Genomic DNA, 25,687 nt, shown 5'->3' with positions numbered 1-25,687 from the left:
TTTTTTTTTTAAAGAATAAAAGTTGAACTAGTTGGAGAAATGATTAATTGAATTAAGCTACTACTCCTCCTACGCTCAATGTGAGCTGGAAACATCCAACAACAGTTCCCTGTAAGTGTATGAAGAAGTGGTTATAGGCAATGGATTGATACTTAGTATGGTTAAAAAAACAAAACTGTATAAAAAAACCCCCCACTAAAATGCACGAGTTATAAATAACTTACATGAACAAAAACCAGTGAAGTCATACATATTACAGTTTGAGAAATATGGACCAAAACTCATACCCCAATATTTTTTTGAAAAAAAAAAAAAAAACGTTATTAATCTTGTTGTTTTTAACTCAATAAATGATGACCAGAAACACAATTCAGGTTCAAATTTAATGATTTAAAATGCCACAGAGGCACATTTATTACCAAACAGCTGCACAGTATGTTTCACTTTTAGCTTTTTCTCCTCTGAGGGACAGCATGTGTGAGTGAGTTCTGTAGTGAAATGCTCGAGTCCTAAAACAAGTTGTTTAATAGAAAATAATAGAAAATAAGCTATAAAATAACACACACACACACACACACACACACACATACATATATATATATATATATATAGTTGTATATTGTTATAGGCAATAATGTAATTGTAATTGTAATCACCAAAATAGAAATCTTGAAATATCTTGAATCTCGTTATATAGCCCAGGCCTACATACAGTTTTAAATAATGCTTGGTCACTCATTTAATATGCTAGAAAGTGAAAACTTTGCCTCACCTCCTAATCTAATGTGCACTTCTACTTATAAATTATATGTAAAGTATGCAAGGCAGCGACAATAACCAAGCAATAAGTGACAGATAACCACCCTGCAGGGTCCTTACTTTACATTTCCTTGATTTTGTGACCAATGTTTATATAATTTGGTGCAATTTTTGTGAAACATATTGGGGAAAATTAAAGGAATTGGGGAAAAATTTGATATTATAAAATAAACGACTGCTGTCGTGGGGAAACCGTGAGCCCTACAAATATTGTGGAGAGTCTAGTGGTTTGATGTATTTGGCGGGGATGAGATATCTACATCTAAATTAGTTGGTAATATACAAAATGATTCATGTTTTTTTTTTACTTTCTCCTGCGGGGCCAAATTGGATGTACTAAAAGGCTGGATTTGGTCCCCGGGCCTTTAGTTTGACACGTGGAATAAAAGGAAGGCACTGAAGATTTAACCATAAAAATGTGTTAACAAATATGCGTAAATAACTACATTATTTCGTATTTGTATTGTTAACTTGGTCTTGGAGAGGATCAAACCTGCCAAAATGTAAATTGAATGAATAAATACATTAACGTGAAAAAATAAAAAAGGAAAATTTTAAATTAAATACAATAAAATAAATATAAGTGGGAAAAAATACAAAAGTTAAAATATACATACAAATATGAATACATAATGAAATAAATACGGAAAAGGATTGATTTTGATGGAGAAAATGTTATTAATAAAGTAGAAATTTCGAAATTAAAATCTAAATATAACTGTTGCTCTTCCGTAAATAAATAAATGCAAGAAATGCCAAAACATTTAAAATAAACTGTAAACAAAACAAAAACAAAAATATTTTTATATGTATAAAATACAAATTTAAATGACTAAAAGTAAAAATAAATTTAAAAAAAATTAAAATAAATTAGATTATTTTTTTCTTTTTATTTCCACTTATTTAATTTTTAGAAAACATTTTTTGATTTTTCCATTTTTTCCACTTACATTTATTTATTTGTATTTAATTTTCACGTTTACATAGTTATTCATTTATTTTGTATTTGGACTGGTGCAAAAGGTAGCAGCAGGTGGCGCTAATTAGCGGTTAAATGCCCCCTACAAAGTCAAAACTTTTACTTTGAAAAACGGTCTCAGAGGACGTCGAAGTGAACGAGAGGTTTGCTGAAGTTTGACAGGTCAGCGGCAAAAAAAAAAAAAAAAAAAAAACCCTCAGCAATGTGTGTCAGAGTCAGACAGAAATACCAGAATATCCGCAGACTTTGGGTTTGGATTCATTAAAGTAGCTGCTGTCGCTCTGTGTGAGACACAAAGAGGGAACTCGGGGCATTCCGTCCACGTTTCCAGTGGAAATGGTCGAATAATAAAGGTGAGTGTACACACTTCGGTTTATCTACAAAGCTCACAATCTCAACATGTTTCCACTGCACGACCAGTGGTTGTTGAACTTCTTTACTGGTAAATTCCACTGTTTTTAATGCTAGTTTACCTGATATTCATGATACAAACTCCATGCATTTAAAATATAATTCACCATAAAATGCAAATTAATGTTTTTTTGTTTTTTTTTTTCAAGATGCCATGTTGTGTGTGTGTGTGTGTGTGTGTGTGTGTGTGTGTGTGTGTGTGTGTGTGTGTGTGTGTGTGTGTGTGTGTGTGTGTCCCTCCCTCTTTGTTGTTGTTGTGATGTTAAAATCATGAAATAGTCCTGATCTATTTTGTCACACCACCTTGTTGAACCGTGTTCTTCGGAAACGTATGAATAGACTTGTGCCCCTCCTTCGCCAGTTTAGGTGAGGTGATAGGTGCACCACGTGACTTACAGTTCCGTCAGTTGTATTTTAGCTCATATTTATTTTTTAGCTACCCTGCTAACCCTTTTATTTTAGCCCTAACCCTAAACCTAACCCAGGAAATACCCTAAAATGTATATTTATTTATTTTTGTATATGTATTTTTAACCCTAACTCAGGAAATACCCTAAAATGTTGATTTTTTTTTTTTTTTGTATATGTATTTTTAAAGGTGGAATTTGCGGCGTAAAATGAAAAAATATATATGACAAAAGTGGGACGTTTCTGTATCAATAGACACTGCGTTTAAGGCCGATCCTTTTTCTGTTTGACATACCAGGTCAGAATTATCATTGCATTTGTTGTGGTGGAGAAAAATTGGCACATCTGCTTCTAAAAACAAAGAATTGTCTTAATAGGCATGATTAGAAGGTGAATATATTGATAATTTTAAATATTTATGGTACCATAGCTGAAATCAAACCCTGATTTGTCTGTAGAAGTGGTTCAGACTAGTTATTGACCCATTAAGAAGTGACAGTAGTTTAGAAAGAGTTATTATTATTTTTTAACGTGGACGCTGTGCATTTATTATCAGATGTCACATATGATACAAATTCCTTCACAGGATATGTGAACACGACACTAGGTAATCACTTGCAGTCCATGTTGTTTCCATAAAATAGTTTCAGTGCGTGTTGGGTTTTTTTGAAGGAACAGCAAAGCAAAGCAAAGGCCTGACTGAAAGTTATGAGGTTAAACTAGTTTGGTGAAGTAAAAGCAGCTTAGTCTAAGACGCAGATGTCTTCTTTTCTCACAGCGTGGGGTTACCTCCTCTGAGCTCACAGCAGTCTAGTACATTATTGTGCTCGCACTTGTTTCTGTAGTTTAAGTGTGTAGTTTAAAAGGGAAAAAAAAATCACACAAATGGTTGTTTTAATATAAAGTTGTGTACTGTACGCGGTACTAAGGGTTGAGGCAGAGATTTGTGTGTGAAAATGGGCGAAAAAAGTTGAAAAGCGTAAAGGCGCTCCCGCCTCTTCACCACAAGGTTTCCTAAATTAGAGGTTTTCAGGGGAATAAATGAGTTAAATGTGTGCGTTTTTTGTTTCCATGACACAGCAGGGCTCTTAGTCAGAGGCCGGAATGGCCTGAAGACTGTCAGTACGGGAGTAAAAAAGGAAAAACAGATGGTAGAGATACAAAGGTACAGCAAATATAAAAACAAAGACAAATGATCTAAATAAGCAGAGGAGAGGAAGTACAGTAAAGAAAAAAGAGGAGAGTTGCTGCTGTGAATGCATGTATAACCTGGCCTTTTACCACCATCCTGATGGAGGAGAGCGACAACAACCCAAAGGAGTATTTCATGCAAGTCTTTAATTGTGTGTTCCTGGCAGTGTGTAATGGCAGAGCTCCCATCCGGACTGCTGGAAGCATGTGTAGTGCTTGGAGCTCCCAGTGATAAGCTAAGAGACATATACCAGGTATGCACAAACATTGACTTCTGGTGTAAGGGCATACTGTAACCACGTTTGAAACAAGAGCAGCACTTTGTCAGATTTTAACAGTAACCTGGATCACTGTTAAAATCTAATCTGGATCACATGGTACCATTTAAAGCTGAGGTTAAAGCTGAGGTTCTCAACTGGTTTCACCATTTTTTTTTTGAATTCTTCAGACCAAGTTTTGTTTTTCAAAAAACAAACATACATAATCTTTTTTTTTTTTTTTTTTTTTAAACGGAAATCTATATATTTTCGTGTGCAACATGCATTTCGCAACATGCCTGTCAAAAAAAGTTTCTTTCAAAATAAAAGACGAGTCCAACACGAGACGTTCATTTTTGACCATCTGTCCGCTACTCATCTAGTACTGGTCCACGACCCACTTTTGGGTCCCGACCCACTAGTTGAGAATCACTGATTTAAAGCACGTGTCAAACTCACGGTCTGAGGGCCTAATCCGGCCCTTTAGACTATCCAATTCGGCCCGCAGCAGAAAGTCAAAAAGACAGAAAAAACAAGGGATGTCCCGATACAACTTTTTCCACTTCCGATACGATACCGATTTTGCAGCCTTGCGTATTGTCCGATATCTATATCGATCCGATGCGATCTCAGCATGAATCATACATACATTTATTACTTATTTTGTAGTGTGGAATGTTAAAGTCTTGATCAAGTGATATCACTCAAACAGAGAACAATAGTCATCAACAGTAGGGATGAGAAAAACTGACCCATTTATTATTAACCAATTGGTTCAATACATTTTAACCTTCAACATAAAATCTAAAGTATTCTACAATTGAATAAATTAAAATAAACTATAAGACCCTGAAAAATAACCTAAATAAATCCAATAAAAACAAATTATGCTTTTAAAGTGCAAACAACTCACGTTTTTCAGTTATTTTTACTGTCAGTATATGGTGGGAACAACTGTGGATGGGGACAAAAACAACAAAAAGTTATTGGAGCACTTATATTGGAGATTTTAGATGCAGTCCAATAAAATCCCATATTCATTTTCTGGCTGATATCGGACCGATATCAATATCGGATTGGGACAACCCTAGAAAAAACAAAAAATTATTTACGAAATGACCAAATAATTCAGTTGTATATATCACAAATTCAGATTGTTCAAAGAACTACATTTTCCTGAATATATTTCTCATAATTTCCCCCCAAAAAATGGTGACAAAATCAATGAAATTTAAAAGAGAAAATCCTGAAGGAACTGATATCTGTCACTTATTGCCTGGATATTGTAATTGTCTTACATCGTTTATGTATGATTTATATGTCGTGTAAAGTACAAACTTGGTGACAGTAATGTTGGAATTGCTCGTTTTCCTGGTTAAAATCTGCGGCTCAATTAATATCAAACTACTTTGTATTTGGTCCCTGAACTAAAATGAGTTTGACGCCCCTGCTTTATAAGCTTGAAGGAAATGTATATCTTCATTAATAATGACACAGTAGATCGAAATGGTCAAAAATCACAATCAAATGGCCAATAAATCCGGATGAGTCCCAATATTTGAATTATTGGTATTTGATATTTCGAAATTTTGCCAATGATGAGAGATAAGGATTTTTTAAATTTTTTTAAAGCTGATCCAGAATCAGTACATTGATATCCCTCCCCCCCTCCTCCAAATGTAATGGAATTTTCCATGGTCTAAGGTCCATCTTTTGTCAATTTTGTCCAAAACTGGTCTGTACTTTTGACGTAATCCTGCTAACAGGCAAGCAAACAAATAAACACCAGTAAAAATATTAGCTCCTTGTTATAGGTAATAAATAAAACATTTGTATTATCATTCAGTGTATTGAGGTGGGATGCACAATGGAACGAAAGCAAGAGAGTTTCTTTTTAAATTTTAATTTAGAGCATATGCATTAACTTTTTACTTTATTTATTAGCAAATAAAAATAATAGTCAGGTTTTTCTTTTGTTATCGCTGATGTGTCTGAATATATTTCTTAATATTAATTCACGGTATCATTGCATTCCTTTCACGCAGCTTCAACTGCAGGATAAACTAAATGAGGTCCCGTTGCTGGAAGCTGAGGTACTGCAGGTCCACGCCCCGCCTTTTGTTTCTAAAGGAACTAATTCCAGCCAGGTGATTGGTCCAGCTTTCAGTCGTGTCCAGAGGAGGAGGAGCTTCATAAAGAAGGTTTTCTCTTTATTTTTTATTTAATGCAAGAGTATAACAAAAATTTTTAATGTACTTTTTTTTTTCACGTACCAGTCTCTCTCTCTCAATTGTGCGAAGATAAAAACACAATTTTAAAAATGTTTTTGAGACTTAGAGACTTACAGTATCTTATTGCAGAAGAGACGGGATCGTTCTACCGAGTCATCATCCAATGGAGAAGCCGGTCGTGCTGATGCGTCTCCAGCAACAGAAGATATCAGCGTTCCAAAGGATCTGGATCTCATTGCTTTGCCACAGCTCTGCTTTCCTGGTATTTTCACTTTTATCAAGCAGAACATTCCTCTACAGTAACGTCTTTAATACAAACAGCTGTATTCAGTCTGTTTGCTTCATCTGTTCCAACAAGATTTAACATTTGACGATTCCTCAGTTACTGAGTCAGGCTTTTACTTATTGTCATCAATAATCTCTTTTGGTTCTATGGGTAATGGTGTACAATGACGATCATGACCAATGTTCCATGTCCTGACACTGAGATTCACATGCTTTTTTTTTATGTGAAGCTATGGTGATTGCTAGCATACAACACTGCATTCATGACATTACAGGGATGAGAAGGATTCCAATGTGGCCCACTACACTCAATGGCTGCTCTGAGGTGCATCTTCCCAGTGTGTTTTTTTTTTTTAGAATTATTTTCATCCAACTCTAATCCCACATTATCCTTGTATTGTTTACATCCTCAGTGAAATGATAACGTCACACAGTTACTACATATTTTTTAGCTCCATGTCTGTGATGTGAAAGTTATGTTGCACCACATTCCATTGGCACCATGAAAGTATATTGTACTCATTGTTGTATTCTAGAAACCACTTTGAGAGGATTTGTGCTTACTTAACATGTTCATTAGCCACATTGCTAGACTCTCAGCCACCAGTTTTATGGGAAATATACAATGGAAATGTGTGATATGGTGTCAAAACATTATTTATGAAATAGTAATAATGAATAATGAAATCGGAGGTCTCATGCTTCTGCCGTGACGTGTCACCAGTTAAACTGATACACCATCAGCTAAACCTGTCTTTGTACCAGAGTCTTTTCAGATTTCAATGCAGTTATAATAATCAGAACTGTACACATTAAAAACACACTTCAGATGAGCAAAAATCAGTGTATAAATGTGTGGTATTGTCCCAAAACATGCATTTTAAATAAAGAGAGGGACAAACAATTGCAAACCAAGTGTTTATGATTAATTTGGTGTAATGCTGGCTGTTTTTGTGCAGGAGGGCTACAGTTGGCCACTGAGCAGAGAGAAGACACATACCACTTCCTAGTGTTCACTGACCTTTTTGGAAACCGAACCCATGGCGTTGTTGTGCAGTACTACAGAACCATACAGGTACAAACGCACTCTGAACACATTTAGAAACACTTTTTTAGGATACCAGAGTCTCATTGGCTCTCTGTTCTGTCAGTCCTGTCAGGAAGGTCACGTCCAGAACGGTCACAGGTGGAACAGCACCAAGTCCCGCCTCTACACACCCTTTGTTGTGTGCATCATTTCTAAGTTTCCGTACTACAATGCCCTGAGAGACTGCTTGTCTTGGTGAGCTTTTTAAACTGCTGCTTGATTATTGTCCTGATCCTTAACGCCTTCGTGCTCTCAGCCTTCTGGTTCAACTTCGACCTGCAAGACAAGCGGACTTTGAGGAGACGGTAAAGGAGTTCTCAGCTAAGCTGTCTCTGGTACCTTTGCCGCCTCCTGGACAACTCCATGTGGTCAGAACCCTTTTTTATATCAATCCATCAGCTGGCTGAATGAAATAATCCTCTGTATCCAACAACTTCACCCTTTTTTTGTAGATCCTTATGTATAGAGTAACTCTGTGTGTTAGTCTTTCAGCCTTCGCCCGCTCCAATTGGTTCTTCCATCCAGAGAGGATAAAGACAGCCCTGTTATTGACATTGACCTGCATTTGCCATTTCTGTGTTTTACCCACAAAGCACTGCTGCAGGTAACGTTCAACAGGGAACTATTTTGTTTTTAAGGTGCATAGAATCAAGTAATGTCTTTCCTTTTCTAGGTGCTGTCCTGTCTGCTCCAGGAGCAGAGGCTGGTTTTCTTCTCTTCTGATTGGGCCAAACTCACTCTGGTTGCAGAGTGTCTGCTGTCATACCTGCAGGTTGGAGTAGGGCACATTTTCTCCACGTGAGATCAAATGATCTCAACACTGACATCTTTCCTGTTTTTTTTAATTTTCCTAACACTCACAGCCTCTGTCCTGGCAGCAACCTTATGTTCCTGTTCTAGCCAGAGGAATGCTTGACTTCCTCATGGCTCCAACTGCCTTTCTGATGGGCTGTCACATCAATCATTTCCAGGAGGTTGCAGCTGTACGTATGAAGTTCCATTATTAAGTTATTATAATGATGGATACATGTGGGGGTGGTTTTGAAAGTATTATGTGAAGAAGTTAAAAACATTCTTCATTAAATTCCTAGGTAGAAAATCTAATATTGCTCTGAGGTCATCAGCTAATGATGCTGCTGTTGATGAAGTTAATCTTGTTTGATTGTGTGCTTTTGTTGTGTTTTTTCAAAGAGGAACTTGTTGGAAACAAAGTGAGAGTTGAAGGACATCATAGTATGATACGAAAAGCAATTATTTGTCCTCAGTTGTTAAGTCGTAAAAGACAACAATGTTGACGATGTGAAACTTAAATCAAGCCTTGAGTTTGTGTTAAAATTGGGACTTTAAGGGTTGTTTCGTAATTTTTAAAGGGATCCTCCATTGTTTTTACAAATATGGCCTAAAATCTTTGAATTGTACTTATTAGAAGATCTATGCCTAACTAAATGCAATATTTTGCACCATATTTCTTTTTATTAATTTAAAAAAATAGGATTTTACAGTTTTAGGAGCCTGTGTTCTGCTATCTTGAAATTACGTGATTGACGACGTCACACAGCCCCATTTGCCTGTAAACGTCATTGTTTAATGTTGGAGTGAAGCATTCAACAAGCTTTATAGATCATTTAACAGCTTTTTTGGTAAAAATGCCAATTTGTGCTGCTTTTTGGTTGCTCAAAATAATCAGCCAAAGTTAAAGATGCCGATGTAAACCTCTTTTGTTTACCAAAAAGAGAATGAAAACAGTTTTGACCTGAAAATGGGCAACAATTCCAACTCTGTGGTTTCATAGTAGACGATGAAGCAGAGAGGAAGAGCTCTCCTAAGGGGCCTTTACTTCCCCTTAAACAGTGCGCGGCTGATGCTCTGATGGCTGAAGTTAAGCGAGTAATCACGGAGTGTTAAAGACGATCCTTTAGGGTTGGAGTCCTCCACATTAAGTTAATAAAACTAATATGGTGCAACATAATGTGTTTTCTTAGGTATAGATATTCTATAAAGTGTATTTCAAACAGTGGAGTATCCCTTTAAAATTATTGTTATAATTCTTTATCTTTATTGCTTAGTTGTTTAGCTATTGTTTCTAATTAAAACTCTTGTAGAAACAAATGATTGTACAAGAGGATTTGCAGAGTTTTTTGTATTCATTCATATGTTTAATATTCTTGTAATACTTTCTCAATCTCTGACAGTGCAACCTTGAACAAAGCATCTTTGTTTTTTTCTGCAAACAATGACAAAGCGTGTAAACACTAGGATCTGCTGCAAGTTAAAACGTCACGGCTGAGTTCACTGTGACCGTTTACCCTTCTCTGCCGTCATCTTTATTCAATGGTTACTGCAGAAAGCGGACTTCACATCTTTTACAGTAGCCTTCTGTTTCGCACTGGCAGCCCTTACTCTGTCGTCATGAATAATAGCCATTGTTCTCTCGTGTATGTCTGTTGATCTTTGTTTTATAGGAGACGGAGGACCTAATCCTTGTGAACATCGATGATGGATTCATACAGTCATCATTGTCTGACAACATTGACCTGCCTTCTATTCCTCTAGCTGTAGCCGAGAGCTTTGTTTCAAGGTAGCCCAACAATTATTAAATGCAGAGTTGGAAGTAACTGATCACAAGTACTCACATTAGTGTAATTGAGTTGCTTTTATGGGTACTTTATATAGTATAGTATATTTCTAAATCAGTCATTTTACTTGTACGTAAAGTCTGTGTAAAGCAGAAATACATTTGTGTCATGAGTTTGTCACACAACTAAAAAAAACATGTCATTGACCACTGAGCCAATTTTTAAAGATGAAAAAAATTGCTAAGTTTTTAAAATTAGGTCTCAAAATCATGGAAAAGCAAGCGCTTCTCTCTGCTCTGAGATGCTGGAAGCGTGTCAGTTAGAGGCGCTGGAACCACGCCCACGCGCGGGAAGGACGCTGGCTCCGTGTATTAACCCTAACCCTATGGGAGAGGGCAGTGTGAAAAAAAAACTTAGGAAAAATCCAAAAGTACTTGGATCGGGCCAAACAAGGTGTCAGCGGAAAGGTGTATTTTTTCAGTTTTAGATTATATAAATATAGCTATACTTAGAGCCTGAGAATCTTTTTTTTTTTTTTTAATTGAATTCATTGAAGTTATTTTATTTTAAAAAGAATGATACATTTTGACAAGTCTTATTTTATACAGATGCCTTTGTGGAAAATAAATTCCAATTGTGCAAGATTTCATCTCTTCCTTTTTAGGTTTATACATGAGTTGTTTATTGTGTACAATTGAACCGTGGCAAGATTTATTACCAAAAATAAACATGGGGGGATGCAAGTAACTAGTAACTTTAAATTTGAATACTATTTAATTTAGCTACTTTTTATTTGTACTTGAGTATTTTATGTATGACTTACTGGTACTTGAGTAAAATTTAAATCAAGTAACCGTACTTCTACTAAAGTACAATAAAATGTAAAAATTACATATTCAGCAAAGAAAGAGATGTTGTCATACAGCCTGAATGTGGTGTCTCTGTAAAGGGCCGAGTGTTTGCAGCTTCACTATGACTTGGAGATGTGTCATCTCGGAGTTAGCACGGATGCTAACGTCCTGCGAGCTCAACGTAGAGACTGGCAGCGACGGCTTAACTCACAGATACAAAACATCGCTTTGGAGCTCGTGGTCAACATCTTCAAGTAGGGCTCCGCTTTACCCACGTTAATTCATCTTTACATATATAATCGTACTTTTAATGATATTGTTTCTGTGTCACGTTTTCAGAGGCGTTCAGGACTTTCTAAACCACGAGCATCGAGTTTTCAACAGTGAGGAGTTTCTGAGAACACGGGAACCTGCTGATGTGCTGTTTTATAAAAAGGTGCTTTTGTGCACAACACATGCACAGCACACAAACAAAAATACAGTCCTGAGTTGAATGTTTTTCTTTGTTGTGGTCTCCAGGTATTAGACACGCACATCTTTCACTCCTTCCTGCGGGACAGGCTCAACAGGAAACGAGACACCTTCAGCCACATGGAGCAACGTATGCGAAACCATGTGAACAGGTGTGATGCCCGCTGTGATGTTACTGCTGAATCAGAGCGTGACAATAATGTTTACTATGAATCTGGTTACACTTCCTTTAACGCAGTGTTTTTCATGTGGGGTTGCCTGGAATGTGTTGAAATAATTACTGATTTAAAAAATATATGTTTTTTATTTTTAATTATGATTCCTTTTCAAAGTGAAAGGCAACACAATCTTAAACAACTGTATGCTCTACTTTCTCAAATATAAATCTAATTCAAATAAAATTCAGTATAAAGAGAAGAAAAAAAAAGTGAAAGGAAGAGAAAAAAACAAATAAACTCACTGTATAACAAACATGACCAAAAATCAAATTCTCGAAAAAAAAAAAAAAAAACTCTTTGGTGTCGCCAGAAATTTGAGATATAAAAATGGGGTCACGATCCAAAAATGGTTGGGAACCACTGCTTTAACAGGTCATATTTTAGCATATGTGAAATAATTATTAATTAATGTATACTTTTTCTTTATTAATTGAATAACTATTTTTGGATTTAAAAAAAGCTATTAATATTATTATCATTTAATAATCTAATAAAAACTAATTCCTAATCTTCAGTTAGCTGTTTTCTCTGTAAAATGTGACTGAAATGTCCAAGTGGAATCAAACTGAACAGATCGAGATGTTGCTTTAAAAAAACAAAGCTAAGCTCAACTTTACCACAAAATGATATACGCATAATGTGTGAATCATTGAACAATAACCATGTACAGAAGTGAAAGTCCAACACTTGTGAAACAGTAGCTGTAACTAAAAAGAAAAAGAGATTTTAATAATTAAAAAACAACAAAAGTTTGAAAACAAAAGCAATGTGACGTGCACGAATGTTTGTCATTGATTAATGATGCATGCTTTGAGTGACTAATCTTTGAATCTGTATCCTAAAATAGGGAACAAACGTTGCATATTTTCCTCTGAGTTAAGGAAATGCGTGAACCTGTTACACTTGGACTTTGTTACCACTGAATTACACAGATATACAACAAAAAGAAAATTACCTTGTTCGTTTTAGAACAAAAAATAGAATCTATCTATTGTATGTCTTTTTAGAGCAGTGTATAGCTGGCCTTTTTATTTCACCTTCTCTTGTGATTTCTTGGTGCAGGAATCGCGCCGTGACAGAGTTTCCTCGTCGACCTCCGATGTCGGAGCTCTCCAGGACGGGCTACAGTAGCTACACCAGCCCTGAAAGCAGACTGAGCAAGAGGCTCGGAGCCAGTCTGCCCAACCTAGACCAACATCCTAGTGATACAGCCACTGCCATCAGCCCCACCAGGCCCACCTCGCTCAGAAAGATGACTCCTGATATTGGTTAGCAGCAGCAGAGCTGAAAGATAATGGTCGATGAAAGTTTCCTCATCTCATTCTGTTATTTTTTAATTATTTTCCTTTTTTTTTAGGAATAAAGTCTCCAAAGAAAGCAGTGAAGGTTTTTCATCTCCCAGACTTCCCTCCTCCCCTGGCTTATCAATATGTCCAGAACTATTACTCCGACATGGTTTCCTCACTGGGGAAGGTTATTAATGCGACACCGCCTGAGGAGTCTGCATTGCTGGCCAGGTACTCAGCTGAGAGACAGAGATAAGGAAAACTTTTTCAAATGAAAAAAAAGGGTATTTTTAAGTACAATAGGAATTATGCCATTTACAGGGTAACAATGCTAATGAAAAAACATAAGTATTTCAATTCAAACTAGGAAATCTAGCATAGATGAGCTGTTTTCCTATTAATGCACACAATTGCATTGTGCTACACATTTAACCATTCATTGTGAATCTGTGCAGATATCATTATCTGCGTGGGCTGGTGAACACTGTGACCAACAGGCGCCTGGACGCATTAGAGGACTTCCAGAGTCTCTACAAGACTGACTCTGATATCTTCCCCACTCAGATGGTGAAGACGTTGGTCGACTCCTTACCGGAAGTTGAGCGGTTACAGGTATTGGCTTTTAGGTCATGTTGAAATAAAAACATTATGCTCGACGGTGTATATTTTAGGACATCCTCAGGTCTCAGAGTGATGTAACAGGAAAACCTCTGTCACTTGTCAAACCAAACGCCATCAGATGAACCGGCCACAGGCTTCAAAATAAAAGTCATCAAACTAAACTGCCTCAAATAAAACCGCCTCAGGCCGTGAAACACGACATGACGTATTTTGAAGGAACCGGAAATACACATGACGTCATCAATATAACTATGTACAGTATTTATTAATCAAACTATACGTTGATACTGTATATGTTAACTTAAGGAAAGAACAGATTTTCAACTTACATGGACTTCCGGGTCCTTCAAAATAAAATGCCATATTGTGTTTTACAGCCTGATGCCATTGAGTCTGACTTTTATTTTTAGGCCTGAGGCCGTTTCATTTGACGGCAAGTGACGCAGTTTCATCTGACGGAGGTTTTGTTGAGTCATAGGTCCGTCTGGTCTGACAAATGACAGGTTTTGCTGATACCTGATACCTCTGAGACCTGAGAATGTCCTAAAATGTACACCATAGTGCTGTCATTTCTTCACTTTTAAACTGAAATTGTCCTTCACAACATTGCTTTGACAAGTATGACACAGCATTCTTGCTTCACTAAAAAGCTGTTTTACTTCATGGATTCCTTTTTATCAGTTGTTGATGCTTCAATGACTTTAATATATAAAAAAAATACGTCCCAACAGGCAGACAGACGACCGGAGCTCAAACGTCTCATCAGTCGGGTGAAGAGGGATCAGGAGCGGGAACGTGCGTGTCACGGTAACGGGCAGGAGGACGGTGCCGTGAAGCACTTTCAGCTGCCCAAAAAATACATGCAGCTGCAGGAGTTTGTGAAGTGTGTGCAGGAGTCCGGCATTGTAAAAGACCAAGGAACCATTTACAGACTGTTTGATGCTCTCACTGTAGGTAAGAAGTGCGTACAAGCATTTGATTGAAACATGTTTATGTTTAAAAAAAAAGGTCCTTGAAAGTAAAGTAAAAGTGGCACAAATACAGATTAATGAAATCTTTTGTCCGACACGTTGACTGCAGAGCTCCAGCTCACAAATGTTTCCACCTCGTAGCTCCCCAGTCCCTTCACTCAGGCAAACATTTATTTTCTGGGTTAATCATTAGCTCACTCCTTCCAGGAGACTTTGTCATGTAGCTTGGACGGTTCACTACTGCTTTCCTGAAGTGAAAACAAAGTGTTCTTAAGTCTTTATGGATGGATGGACTTGATTTTTATATAGCGCTTTATCAGAAGACGACCCACTACCACCTGAGCCACGGTCGCCCTGACAGTTTAGAATGAAATGAGTTGTGTTTGTTGTGAGTTTAGTCATTGTCGGAGTTCTGCATCAAAGTAAGAATCACAGACTTTGGGAAGACAGGAATCATCAGTCTTTACGCAAACACCCACATGTTTCTGCAGATGAAGAAATACTCTTAGCCATCACTCTTTGAGGGTTTTTGGTTTACATGCATGGATTTGTCATTTAAATTTGGTATCACAAGTCACATGGATGCACATAATGTGTGTATGTGTGTGTTTTGTTGCAGGCAACCAGAAGCAGGTTGGTCCCGATTTATTCCGAGTGTTTTACACAATCTGGAAGGAAACTGAGGCAGAGGCACAAGAGGTCAGCATTCTGTGCACCTTGCACATTACAATGAACCATCGGTGAAATAATGTGCTAAAGAGCTAAAATGTAGCATCACTTTAAACTCTAAAGGTGTGTGTGCCAGCGTCTGTGCTGGAGCACATTGACAGCAGTGAGTGCGTGTTCAAGCTCTCCTCTTCAGTCAAAACAAGTCGCGGCGTGGGGAAGATTGCCATGACTCAGCGCCGACTCTTCCTGCTGACTGACGGACGGCCGGGCTACGTGGAGGTGGCTCAGTATCGAGATCTCGAGGTGACGTCATCTTGGTCTTTTCCTCCGAACTAAGAAAAGGCAAACGTGACAAAGTTACTGATAAGAGCATTTCCTGTGGAAGAAACTTTCTCTGGTGCATAGTCATTGCTTCATTGAGCCACTTCATACAATGTGGAACTTTTTCTTTCTTGTTGTTTCTTTTTTTCTGTCATTCTTTATTATTTCTGTCTTTATTTTTTCTTTCTACCTTTATTTTTTTCTTTTTGTCTATTTATTTATGTCTTTCTTCCTGTCTTTATATTTTTTAATAAGATGTAGACAAAAACCACCTAGAGATGAAGATAACATTTTTTGCATTGTTTTATTTTTATTTTCTTGTGTGTGTTTATATTCAGAAAAACATTACTTTAGAATGTTTCTCGAAATACTTCATTTTACCCAAAGTGGGATGTAATCTGTGTATAAAGTTATTGCCTGTAATACATGACATTTTATTATGATGTAATATAAATGCAGACATCTAATTGCTTTCACAAACAAACAAAACCTGTTTTTTTGTATTCAGGCAAAAACCAGGATGATAATGTAGTGTCATGTTTTCCCTGTAGGAAGTCAAAGTGTCCTCTGCCCCCTTCCTGCTGCTGAGGATTCCCAGCCTGAAGCTGCGTATTCGAGGAAGGAAGGAGGCGTTCGAGGCTAATCTGAAAACAGAGACTGAACTCTGGAACCTGATGGTTAAAGAGATGTGGGCGGGGCGAATCGTATCTGACCAACATAAGGTAACGCTGCAGTAATGTCAGAGTACATGTAAAATGCAGAAATGCATACATTTTAAAGTTGGCTGGTTTTATTATTAAAATTATATGTTTAATTTTATTTAGTCTTTCTTTTCCCCACATTTTTGGTTTGCTTTGCTTTTTTTTTTCATTTCTTTACTAACACTCTGACTTCCCATTTCTGCCTCTTGCAGGACCCACAGTACATGCAACAGGCTCTGACGAATGCTTTGTTGATGGATGCTGTTGTGGGAAGCCTTCAGAGCAGCAAGGCCATCTATGCTGCGTCCAAGCTGGCCCACTTTGAGCGTATTAAAATGGAAGGTAAAGAAAAATCAATAACTGGATGTTTATTTTTGAGCAAGATTACTCTCAATTTTACACCGTAGCTTTGGTTCAGGTTGGCTTTACTTGACTTTGCATTCTATTTTACCAAAACTTTATTCATATAACTGCAGTACACTTGTTTGGCACAATTAATTATAGATTTTTAATGATCTTACATGTTTAGGACATTTATATTTGTTTCAGACGCTTCATTTACATTTTCAATCCTTGCTCAAAGGTTCTCTTATTGTTCAAAGCTTGTTAGCTTCTTGTGTGATTTGGGTCTTCTAGTCCCAATGATGGTCCCCAAGACAACTGCAGAGACACTAAAGCACAAAATTAACCCTTCGCTGGAGCTTGCTGCACCTCAGGCAGTGGATGTACTTTTGTACACACCAGGTAAACACACACCCACACTCTCACCTGGTCAGCGTGTCCTGTATCTAAGCAACCTTAGTAGAGTTGTTATTAATGCTGAGAAAGCGAGTGTCAGGTTCTTACTTGCTGTAATTGTCACCTTGGCTGTTTGGAGAAGTAGAAAATGTTTCTTGTGTAACATTATTGCTCAGAATTACAAATAAATGCAAACTTCACATTTATTGTGTCACTGCCTTTGGCTCAGTCAGGCTGCTCCTATGATTTCATCTGTAGTGTGAAAACTAAAATAGAAAGAGGAAATTATGATATATTTACAGAATAAATTTTTTTTTAAAAATGCATTGGTTCTTACAGCTACAATACAAAGTTTGGTAGTTTACCAATAATAAATGGACGAATCAGGATTAAGGGAAGTAAGAAAGTGCGTGATGCACACATCTACTTCCTCCTTGTATATGAGCATTGGGATATTTCTCAGGGCTACTCTCTCTAAACATGCATCATCGCACTAGCACACCAGACTGCAAGTTGTTACTGCACATTTTACTAACACTATACTGCCTCTCTCCTCCTGTTTTCCAGAACCTCCTACATTTTTCCCCCTCACTAAGGGTGTAGCACTTCCTTATTGTTATCCAGTACATATTTTGCACGACAAAACTCTTTTATATCCTACCTCAGGGAGGGCGAGTGATGGTCACAATTATTACTCTTCACTGAAAAAGTGGCATAACATGTTATGTCAACCTAAGATGGCAAACGTTTAGAAAAACAAGGAAGAAAGGACCTGAATTTTCTACGTTCTGCATACATTTTTATTTTAGTTTTTACTTAAGTTTGTATTGGCTGTTTCTGACAACATTATTAGTCCCAATTCCCCCTTAACTTTACTTTACTTTACTTTACTTTACTTTACTTTGCTGTATAATGGTCTGATTTTCATGCAGGAAGAATGGGCATTACGAGGCAGGAAGGGAACAGGAAAACATGCTAAGCTTTGGCCTTTAGTGGGCGACCATCTGAGTCTACTTGGATACATGCTGGTGGCAGCTTTGCCGCAAACCCTCACACACTCATGCACACTCATACTCTGTGATTCAGACGTATACAAACACAGCTCAGTTCCCCTGTAGCAGTCCACTCATTTGGATTTCTGTTGGTGAAAAGAAACAAATGCAGCCTTTCATTCGTTCTCTCTCTACACTGTCAACTCTTTCAATCTCTGCCTAGAATATAGGTCACACAACTCAATTCCTGGATTCAATCCAGTTTCCCCTCTCTCTCTCTCTGTCTCTCTCTCTCTCCTCCCCACTGCTTTTTATGTCCAGTTTCTAATCAAAGTCTCACCATCCTCTTCTAAACTTTGTGTGGAATTTAGGGTGTTACCGTTTCCACCAGCGGGGATTTCAAATAGCAATGAATTCGCTGGAGGAAGTCTGGCCGTTTGGGTGGAGTCACGCTGCTCAAATATAGATTTGATTCAGTCTTTTCATGAGTCAAGTCGTTAGTAAGTAATAAAGTTATTGTAGTTAGCAAGGTAAAAGTCAATGTTGGCTTTTTAGTGAAAACAAGTCAAAACACAAATACACTCTTTATTAGACAGTCTCTTGTTCATTGGGAAGGGGCTTCTTACCAGTTTTTAGCAAATCCCCACTGAGGGGTGTGTGGGTGCGTGCGTGCGTGTGTGCGTGCGTGCGTGCGTGTGTGTGTGTGTGTGTGTGTGTGTGTGTGTGTGTGCGCGCTTTCAGGGCAACTGTGGGTGTCAGTGAGTGCGGGAAAGGTGATGGTGTTTGATGTCTCCAGCTGGTCCCTCACACACACCTGCCATGTTGGGAATGCCAGATTGGTAAGACTCACACACAAACTCTGTACTCGTAAGTACATCTCTGTTCTTGATGATTGTGAACTTTTACATACACAAAAAGGCTGTGATATTTGCAATATCAGGCAGAACACACACACAAACACACAATAACCTTTAAAGTGAGATTAATCTATCTTTTTCTTAACACAACAAAATCTGGATACTGCAATAAAAGGCTTGCAGCAACACTTCACCAGCTATCTATTAAGTTTTCACAAATTATTTTTCAAAATGTATTACGTTTGTTTCAGTTTTATAACTGCTTAAGTTCATTTGACAAACATATTGGACTTTGTTGATCTTCTACAAAAAAAATAAAAAAACACCCACCCTGCCAGATGTGACTCCTCGCTGAACAGCAGATCAAACAGTTTTTGTGCCAGTGGCTAACATCTGATCCAGATGTTTTGCTGCTGCTGCTGCCTCCATCTCAGCCCAGTGCAGTATCATTTCCAGACTTCAAAGCAGATGTTTTAGGGTGTAGTACCAGTAACTGGAACAAACCAAAAAGTCAATCTTCTTCCTTAAGCCTTTCTATAGTAGAAAAATATCCTGTTAGAAGTTAAAGATCACTGTGAAGTTTGTCAAGACTAAGCTAATCGCTATCTGCGCGACACAGTCACATGAAGCGTGTTAACCTGTTTGTGTGTATGTTGGAGACAGAGTGTATTTTCTTGTGCACGGTTCACTGTGAGTTCAACTATGCGACACTTGCAGTAGATTATGCCGTCATAGATCTACAGCGGTATGACCACTGATTAAATTGGTGAGAGATAAGAAAACGTCAGTGACAGGCTGCAAACAAGACAATATTTTCTGTTTTTTATTCATATACATATTCCATCTCAAAGCCACTAGTATGATGTGATCTCAGTATATGTCTATATCAAGAGCTCAGTGTCTTTAACTTATGTTAGGATTGAACAGTTTGGCCTTTAATGTGTTGCACTGATATCTAGAGTGGAAATAAGGTTGAAAAGAGTCACTCAAGATTAGTTGGTAATTAGTGTTTGACTGAATGTGATAAGTACTAACATCTTTAAATGTATTCTTGAGAATAAGCCTAATGTCTTTAGAATAAGGCAACGGCATACAATCCTAAGTGAAATTTTAAGGAATTATGAAAATATGCCAAATTATTTTATGCAGTTATATAGGGAAGCTATAAGTCTTGTTCTGTTTAAATGTGTTTAATGCAGGCTGAATAAGTTAAATAGAAAGACTCAGTCATCTAGTGGAAAAGCTAGGTATTGCATGTTGAAATGCTCAGGGTAATGCATTAAATGTGATCCTCTCTGCAGACCATGGGTTTAAAAGTTCAGTAATCTCTTGTTAAAAATTACAACTGTCACATTCATTTGTTACGTACGGCCACGCACAGCTGTGAAGTTACAGCACAGGAGCATGCTTCTGCCCCACAGTTAGAAAACCAAAAAAAAAACATAATAAAAAATCTTCTTATTGGAAAATCCTAGTCAACTAACAATAATTAATTGAATATGGTGAGTGATGCATGTTCTCATTCACCATCTGCATCATTTTAGAGTTCATTATTTGTTTTTTAATCATTTGACCATGTACGAGGTGGCCTTTTTATTGTGTTGAACAGTGACTCCTGATCTTTGTGCTGTTTGTGTTCAGAACTGTATGCTGGGAGTGGACACGGATCAGGTGTGGATGGGCTCTGAGGATTCTGTTATTTACATCATCAGCATGGTGGCCATGGTGTGCAACAGACAGCTGACTGAACACAGGGCCGAGGTCACGGGACTCGCACTGGACACGGATAAATACAGGTAAGTGAGACGATTATGTTTTGATTGAAACTGAAACTAAATTGTATTTTGGCACGAAATTCACAACCATGTTAGCAGTGAATGGTTGCAAGTACCATCCCAGCCTTTTTTGAAGGAAACCACACAGGAAGTGAGAGTTTTGATGTAGAAAACAGGCAGAAGATTTGGTTTATATCTGTTTTTTGTCGGGTGAACGGATGAGTAAAAGTTGACTTTATCACATTTCCTATTGTATGTGAATACAATTAGCAGCAAATTAAGATACTTGTTATATGAATTAAATCCTTAGAATTGGGAAACACTATTTAACCCTAACAGAAATCCTTACTTTCTTAACATCTCTTTTTAAATTAATCTGCGTTAATGTGGTTTTCAGCATTTATTTTTTAATACGTTTCAATTATTCAGACAACTTTTTCTTCAGGAAAATTATTTTGAAATTTACTTCCTCAAAGGCATCTACTGATCGCTTTTATGTAAATTTCAAAGTAAATTTCCTGAATTAAACAGTTGTCTGAATAAATGAAACCTTAACATTGTTATCACTATACTTTGTTTAAGATGTGCATACAGTATTTATTTCATCAATTAATATTTTCATTACAGTTATGATCTCGTCACTATTATAAGACTAAACGCTAAAGGACACAATGACTAACACTGTGATTCACATTATCGCCAACAAATAAGAAATGAGATGAAAATCCCACAATAAAAGTTTTTTGATCTGATTTGAAAAGAGCCAATTATAAGTAAGCTCTGTGAGGTTACAAGAAGATATGAAGGGAGTGTTTGTGGTTTTAAACTGAAAATGGAAAAAAAAAAAAACATTATTAATCTGAAGACTAATTCATATTTTGCTGTGAAAACACTAATTACTTGTGTATTATGTTTCCTAGCCAAAAGGTGGCGTACTCCTGCAGTGCAGAGGGAACTGTAATGGTGTGGGACGTCTCTACACTGCAGGTTGGTTTAATACAAGCTTTAAAATGACTCTCTCACCTCTCTGCACTTCTGTCAATATCGCATCGATAAATGTTTGCAATCCTTCAGGTGAGAAGACACTTCCGACTCTCCTGCAATTGTCTGCAGTCTATCTACAGCGCTCATGGAATGCTGTGGTGTTGTAAGTTAAACGTTGTGCTGAAAGTTAGAAACCTGTAAGAGTTCATGTGAAAGTCCAAGCTCTATTTGTCCCCGACGGTTTTCAGGCTCCAGAGACAGTATAATGGAGGTGTGGAGGAACGGTTCAACGAAGCAGCGCTTGCATTTGCCAGAGCAGCGTAAAGGCTCCACAGCTACGTTCAGCTCCATACTGATCCTACCTGAGGTCACACACACACACACACACACACACACTATTTTATTTCTTTTTTTAATTGGATTACACTCAAGTCAGACTTATTGATTGTTTTCGTGTGTGTGTGTTAGTGGGACGAGCTGTGGAGTGTGTGCACAGACTCTGGAGATGTTTGCATTTGGCACCTTAAAGATGCGACCAAACCTTTCCACCACGTGACTCTTCAGGACTGCTGTGGATGTCACTGCATGATTAAAGTTAAAAACCAGGTTAGTCTTTATTTAGCACTTACCCAACTTTATGAGAAACAACCATTTAAAGAAATGATCAACATTACTGGAAGTAATCCTCTTTGTTTCTTGTCGATTCGTATATTCTGCACTGTGTACACTGCACTCGCTTAGTATGTTAATATTCTATTATTCTGATATTTTGTGCAACTTTTGGGTAATTTTGTGTGTTTCTGTTCACATTTTAGATTTTGTTTTGTGTATGTTGTTTTTTTTGTGGTTTTCTCTGTTTTTTTATGTTTTTTGAGTCAATTAGTGTATTTTTGTTGTTATTTTTATAAATTTCTCTGTCATTTTTGCGTTTTATATTTTTGAGTATGTTTCTTTTAATCATTTTCCTTTACTTTGGAGGCCACACAAAATTAGACTGTGGGCCACATGTACCCCCTGAGCCTCCCTTTGCCCATGTCTGAATTGGAGGTGATAAAAAGAGCAATATATATAGATTTTTTATTTTTTTAATCAGTAATTACTAGCTATTTTAGGCAACCCCATTTAAATTACGTCACCAAGGTTGAAAAACACTGCTCTAACCACAGTTAATTTCAGTTCCTTTTTGCACTGAGTGGGTTTTAAATTCAGTTTTGCTGCCAGCACATAAAATACACACTGACTGGCTGTTGCATGAATTTACACTTCTCTACTTTGTTGCTTTGCAGTGTGTTTCTTCAATTAGAGCCATGGAGAAGACATCCATAACTCTACAAATTATGTTTACAAATGCATGTTTTTCTTTCCTAGGTTTGGATTGGTGGTCTAGGGCGCAGTTCAACCAAAGGCAAGATTTACATTGTTGACATAGAGCACCACCAAGTCTCAAAGGAGCTTCACGGCCACAATGATAAAGTGACGGCGCTCTGTTCTGCCGAGGATCGCTACGTCCTGAGCGGCGCAGGAAAGCATGATGGGAAGATTGCCATCTGGAAGGTGGAGTAGCTGTTTTAAAAGAGTGAGGTAATATGAAGGAATCAAATGGGAGTCATGGTAGCAAACGTGCTTACATGAAGAAGTGTAGCCTTTCCTCATTATTTGGTTAAAGAAACTCTACGTTTTTTAAGCTTAAGGGCATATGACGACTGAACAAAGAAACTAGCATTTTACACAATTACATGTCTGATTACTTTATACAAGGTTCATCATCTGTTAGTATTAATAACACAGATGTTGTGGATAACATTGTGTTTCTGAGCCTGACCTCAAGCTGTGACTTTGGGTACATTTGTGTAGCTCTAAAGAATCAAATTACACGGAAAACAAAGCAGTGTTTTGAGATTTGTGGGAAAGACCCTCTTACGTTTACTTTCACGGAAGTTATGTTTTATAGAACAAAACATATACAGCACAAAGAACACCTGATGATGGGAACTGGACTCGTGATGCTGGTGAGCGTTGAGAAAAGTACATTTAATCCCGTAAGTTTGGGAAAGTGTTGAAACGTGAGAAATTTCACAGTATAAGTCCAGAAACCTCCCACAATGAGCCAAAATCCAACTGATAGTCATACATTTAAAGGTATATTTAATGAAGGATTCACCCTCATTTATTTTTTTTTTACATTCATTTTATTTTGAATATTGTTTTTCTAAGACACCAAACTAAACAAATTGCCAGTTTACTGCTTCATTATCAACGTCATTATTAACATTTATTTATCTATATGGCTTACTGAAGTTTAGTTACAATATGAAGATATGTTTAAGTCTCTTTTTTGCCATCTGTTTACTGTATTTATACACTGTATATAAGAGGGAATTAATTTTTTTTTTTGATGAAAATGTAACTGCTTCACATTTGTATTCATACGTGTTGTTACTGTTGTTAAACCTGTAAGTATTGAGTCTTCAAAGCTTTTTTTTTTGTAACCAGACAATACAATTTTAATGAAGTTTCTATTTGTCTTTATTTCACCTGATCTCTGTCTTTAGTCTTTAGACAAATAGCTAATAACATATATTACAGTCAAACCACTTTACATTGAAACTGGTTTCTTATTTGTGCAGTAGGTCGAGTTTTTCAAAAGATGGCGCTGCTTTAACACTAAAGATATGGTGAAAAATTGTTCCAACCAATTCGTAATTCAATTTAAAAATCAAAATTTCCTTTCATATTTTCCTCTTATATTGTAAGTCATAACTTTACTGGATCTTTAAAAAAAGAAAGAAAAAAAAGATGTTTGTAAGGATTGTCTGAAATATATTAAAAGTAGAAGTTTGAAAATGCTTTTTCTTTTTTAGCTTTTTCCAAAAAACACTAGAAATTTTGTCAAAGAGTAAAAGGAAATACAGTATATGTTAGTATTTTGTTTTTTAAATGCAAAATCAATAGTTTTGTCTCCAATTGTACAGACCAGGGGTTCTCAACTCTGGGGTTGCGAGACACATTTTTTGAACAATTTCAGCAAATATTTTTTTTAAATGTAATGTAAAATAAAATAACTTTTTCTGCGACTACACCAAACTTTCCATATTTTAACTTATTTTCATCACCTTTTCTGTCCATATTTTGGCTCCTTTTAATGCATTTTTGCTACATTACTCCCATTTCTGCCACTTCTTCATCAAATTCTAATACCTTTTCTGCGCATTTTTTCTGCTTTCAATATATTTTGGCATTTATAAAACCTTTCCACCACTTTTCCCACCTAATGTCACATATGTTGACCCCATTATTGTCAGTTTTAACCTCTTTTCACCATATTTCAAACTTAATTTTACCCATTTAACCACAATCACAATTTGTCATGCCCATTATTTTCCATTGTTCTGACTTTTTTCTGCCACTTTTAAGCTAATATTGACACTTTTAACCCTTTTTAACCCTTTCTCTGTCAGTTTTATGGCCATTCTAATTTGCAAATTTTAACCAATTTCTGTGCTTTTCAAAATTAAATTTCACCACTTTTTCCACCGTTTTTGGTCACTTTAACTCCTTTTATTTCTGATTGAAACAAGGATTTACATATTTAAGATGACTATATGCTATGGTGCAAATAATAATAATAATCTATTTTCCTGTTTCCACATGACTGTGGTCGCAGGCTGAAAAGGTTGAGATTGAGAACCATTGGTATAGACTAGGTTTATTAAAACAAAAAGTAAGGCTTGAATAGATTAAAAAAAATTAAAAAAAACATGTGAATTTGATTGAATACCATGACCTGTGGAGATGTCTGAGGTATTTTAGATTGTGTGTGTGTGTGTGTGTGTGTTTTGTCTCATTAATGCCACAATCAGCTGTTAATCTGTCAGCGGGCAGGTTCACTCATGCTCAGCTGCTGTTAAAGATAAATGATTTTCTGTCTCCTGCAGCTATTATGCTTTTCCTCCATGCAACCATACAGCAAGCTTTCACTGACAGGAAG

The 25,687-nt window shown here is 36.8% G+C and overlaps 1 protein-coding gene across 2 annotated transcripts; it reads left to right on the top strand.

The window, feature by feature from the left end:
- Positions 1–1,963: 1,963 nt before the first annotated feature.
- Positions 1,964–24,123, top strand: dennd3a (DENN/MADD domain containing 3a). 2 transcript variants are annotated; one of them, XM_028461632.1, is made up of 30 exons: positions 1,964–2,151; positions 3,976–4,062; positions 6,111–6,266; positions 6,426–6,558; positions 7,541–7,656; positions 7,733–7,863; positions 7,925–8,036; positions 8,153–8,272; positions 8,342–8,440; positions 8,532–8,651; positions 10,131–10,246; positions 11,194–11,349; positions 11,435–11,531; positions 11,615–11,718; positions 12,847–13,052; positions 13,142–13,301; positions 13,526–13,682; positions 14,423–14,645; positions 15,282–15,361; positions 15,455–15,634; positions 16,204–16,374; positions 16,566–16,695; positions 16,990–17,097; positions 18,825–18,922; positions 20,582–20,736; positions 21,636–21,702; positions 21,790–21,862; positions 21,948–22,066; positions 22,168–22,305; positions 23,068–24,123. In XM_028461632.1, exons 2-30 carry the CDS (start codon positions 3,982–3,984, stop codon positions 23,260–23,262), a joined length of 3,801 nt encoding a protein of 1,266 aa, XP_028317433.1. In that variant the 5' UTR covers positions 1,964–2,151; positions 3,976–3,981; the 3' UTR covers positions 23,263–24,123. The 2 variants fall into 2 exon arrangements, 1 of the variants encoding a protein (XP_028317433.1); XR_003675086.1 differs by lacking the exons at positions 21,790–21,862; positions 23,068–24,123.
- Positions 24,124–25,687: the final 1,564 nt, after the last annotated feature.

Source organism: Gouania willdenowi, chromosome 11 (genome assembly GCF_900634775.1).
Source record: "Gouania willdenowi chromosome 11, fGouWil2.1, whole genome shotgun sequence".
In the NCBI taxonomy this organism is placed as follows: Eukaryota; Metazoa; Chordata; class Actinopteri; order Blenniiformes; family Gobiesocidae; genus Gouania; species Gouania willdenowi.
This window is presented reverse-complemented; position numbering and strand designations above follow the sequence as displayed.

Bases quoted from the DNA above. Each gene is read 5' to 3' on its own strand.
- dennd3a (XM_028461632.1), top strand. From the start codon at position 3,982: ATGGCAGAGCTCCCATCCGGACTGCTGGAAGCATGTGTAGTGCTTGGA. The intron at 8,037-8,152 runs GTCAGAACCCTT...TCTGTGTGTTAG, and splicing joins CTCCTGGACAACTCCATGTG to TCTTTCAGCCTTCGCCCGCT. The intron at 17,098-18,824 runs GTAAACACACAC...GCGCGCTTTCAG, and splicing joins TGTACTTTTGTACACACCAG to GGCAACTGTGGGTGTCAGTG.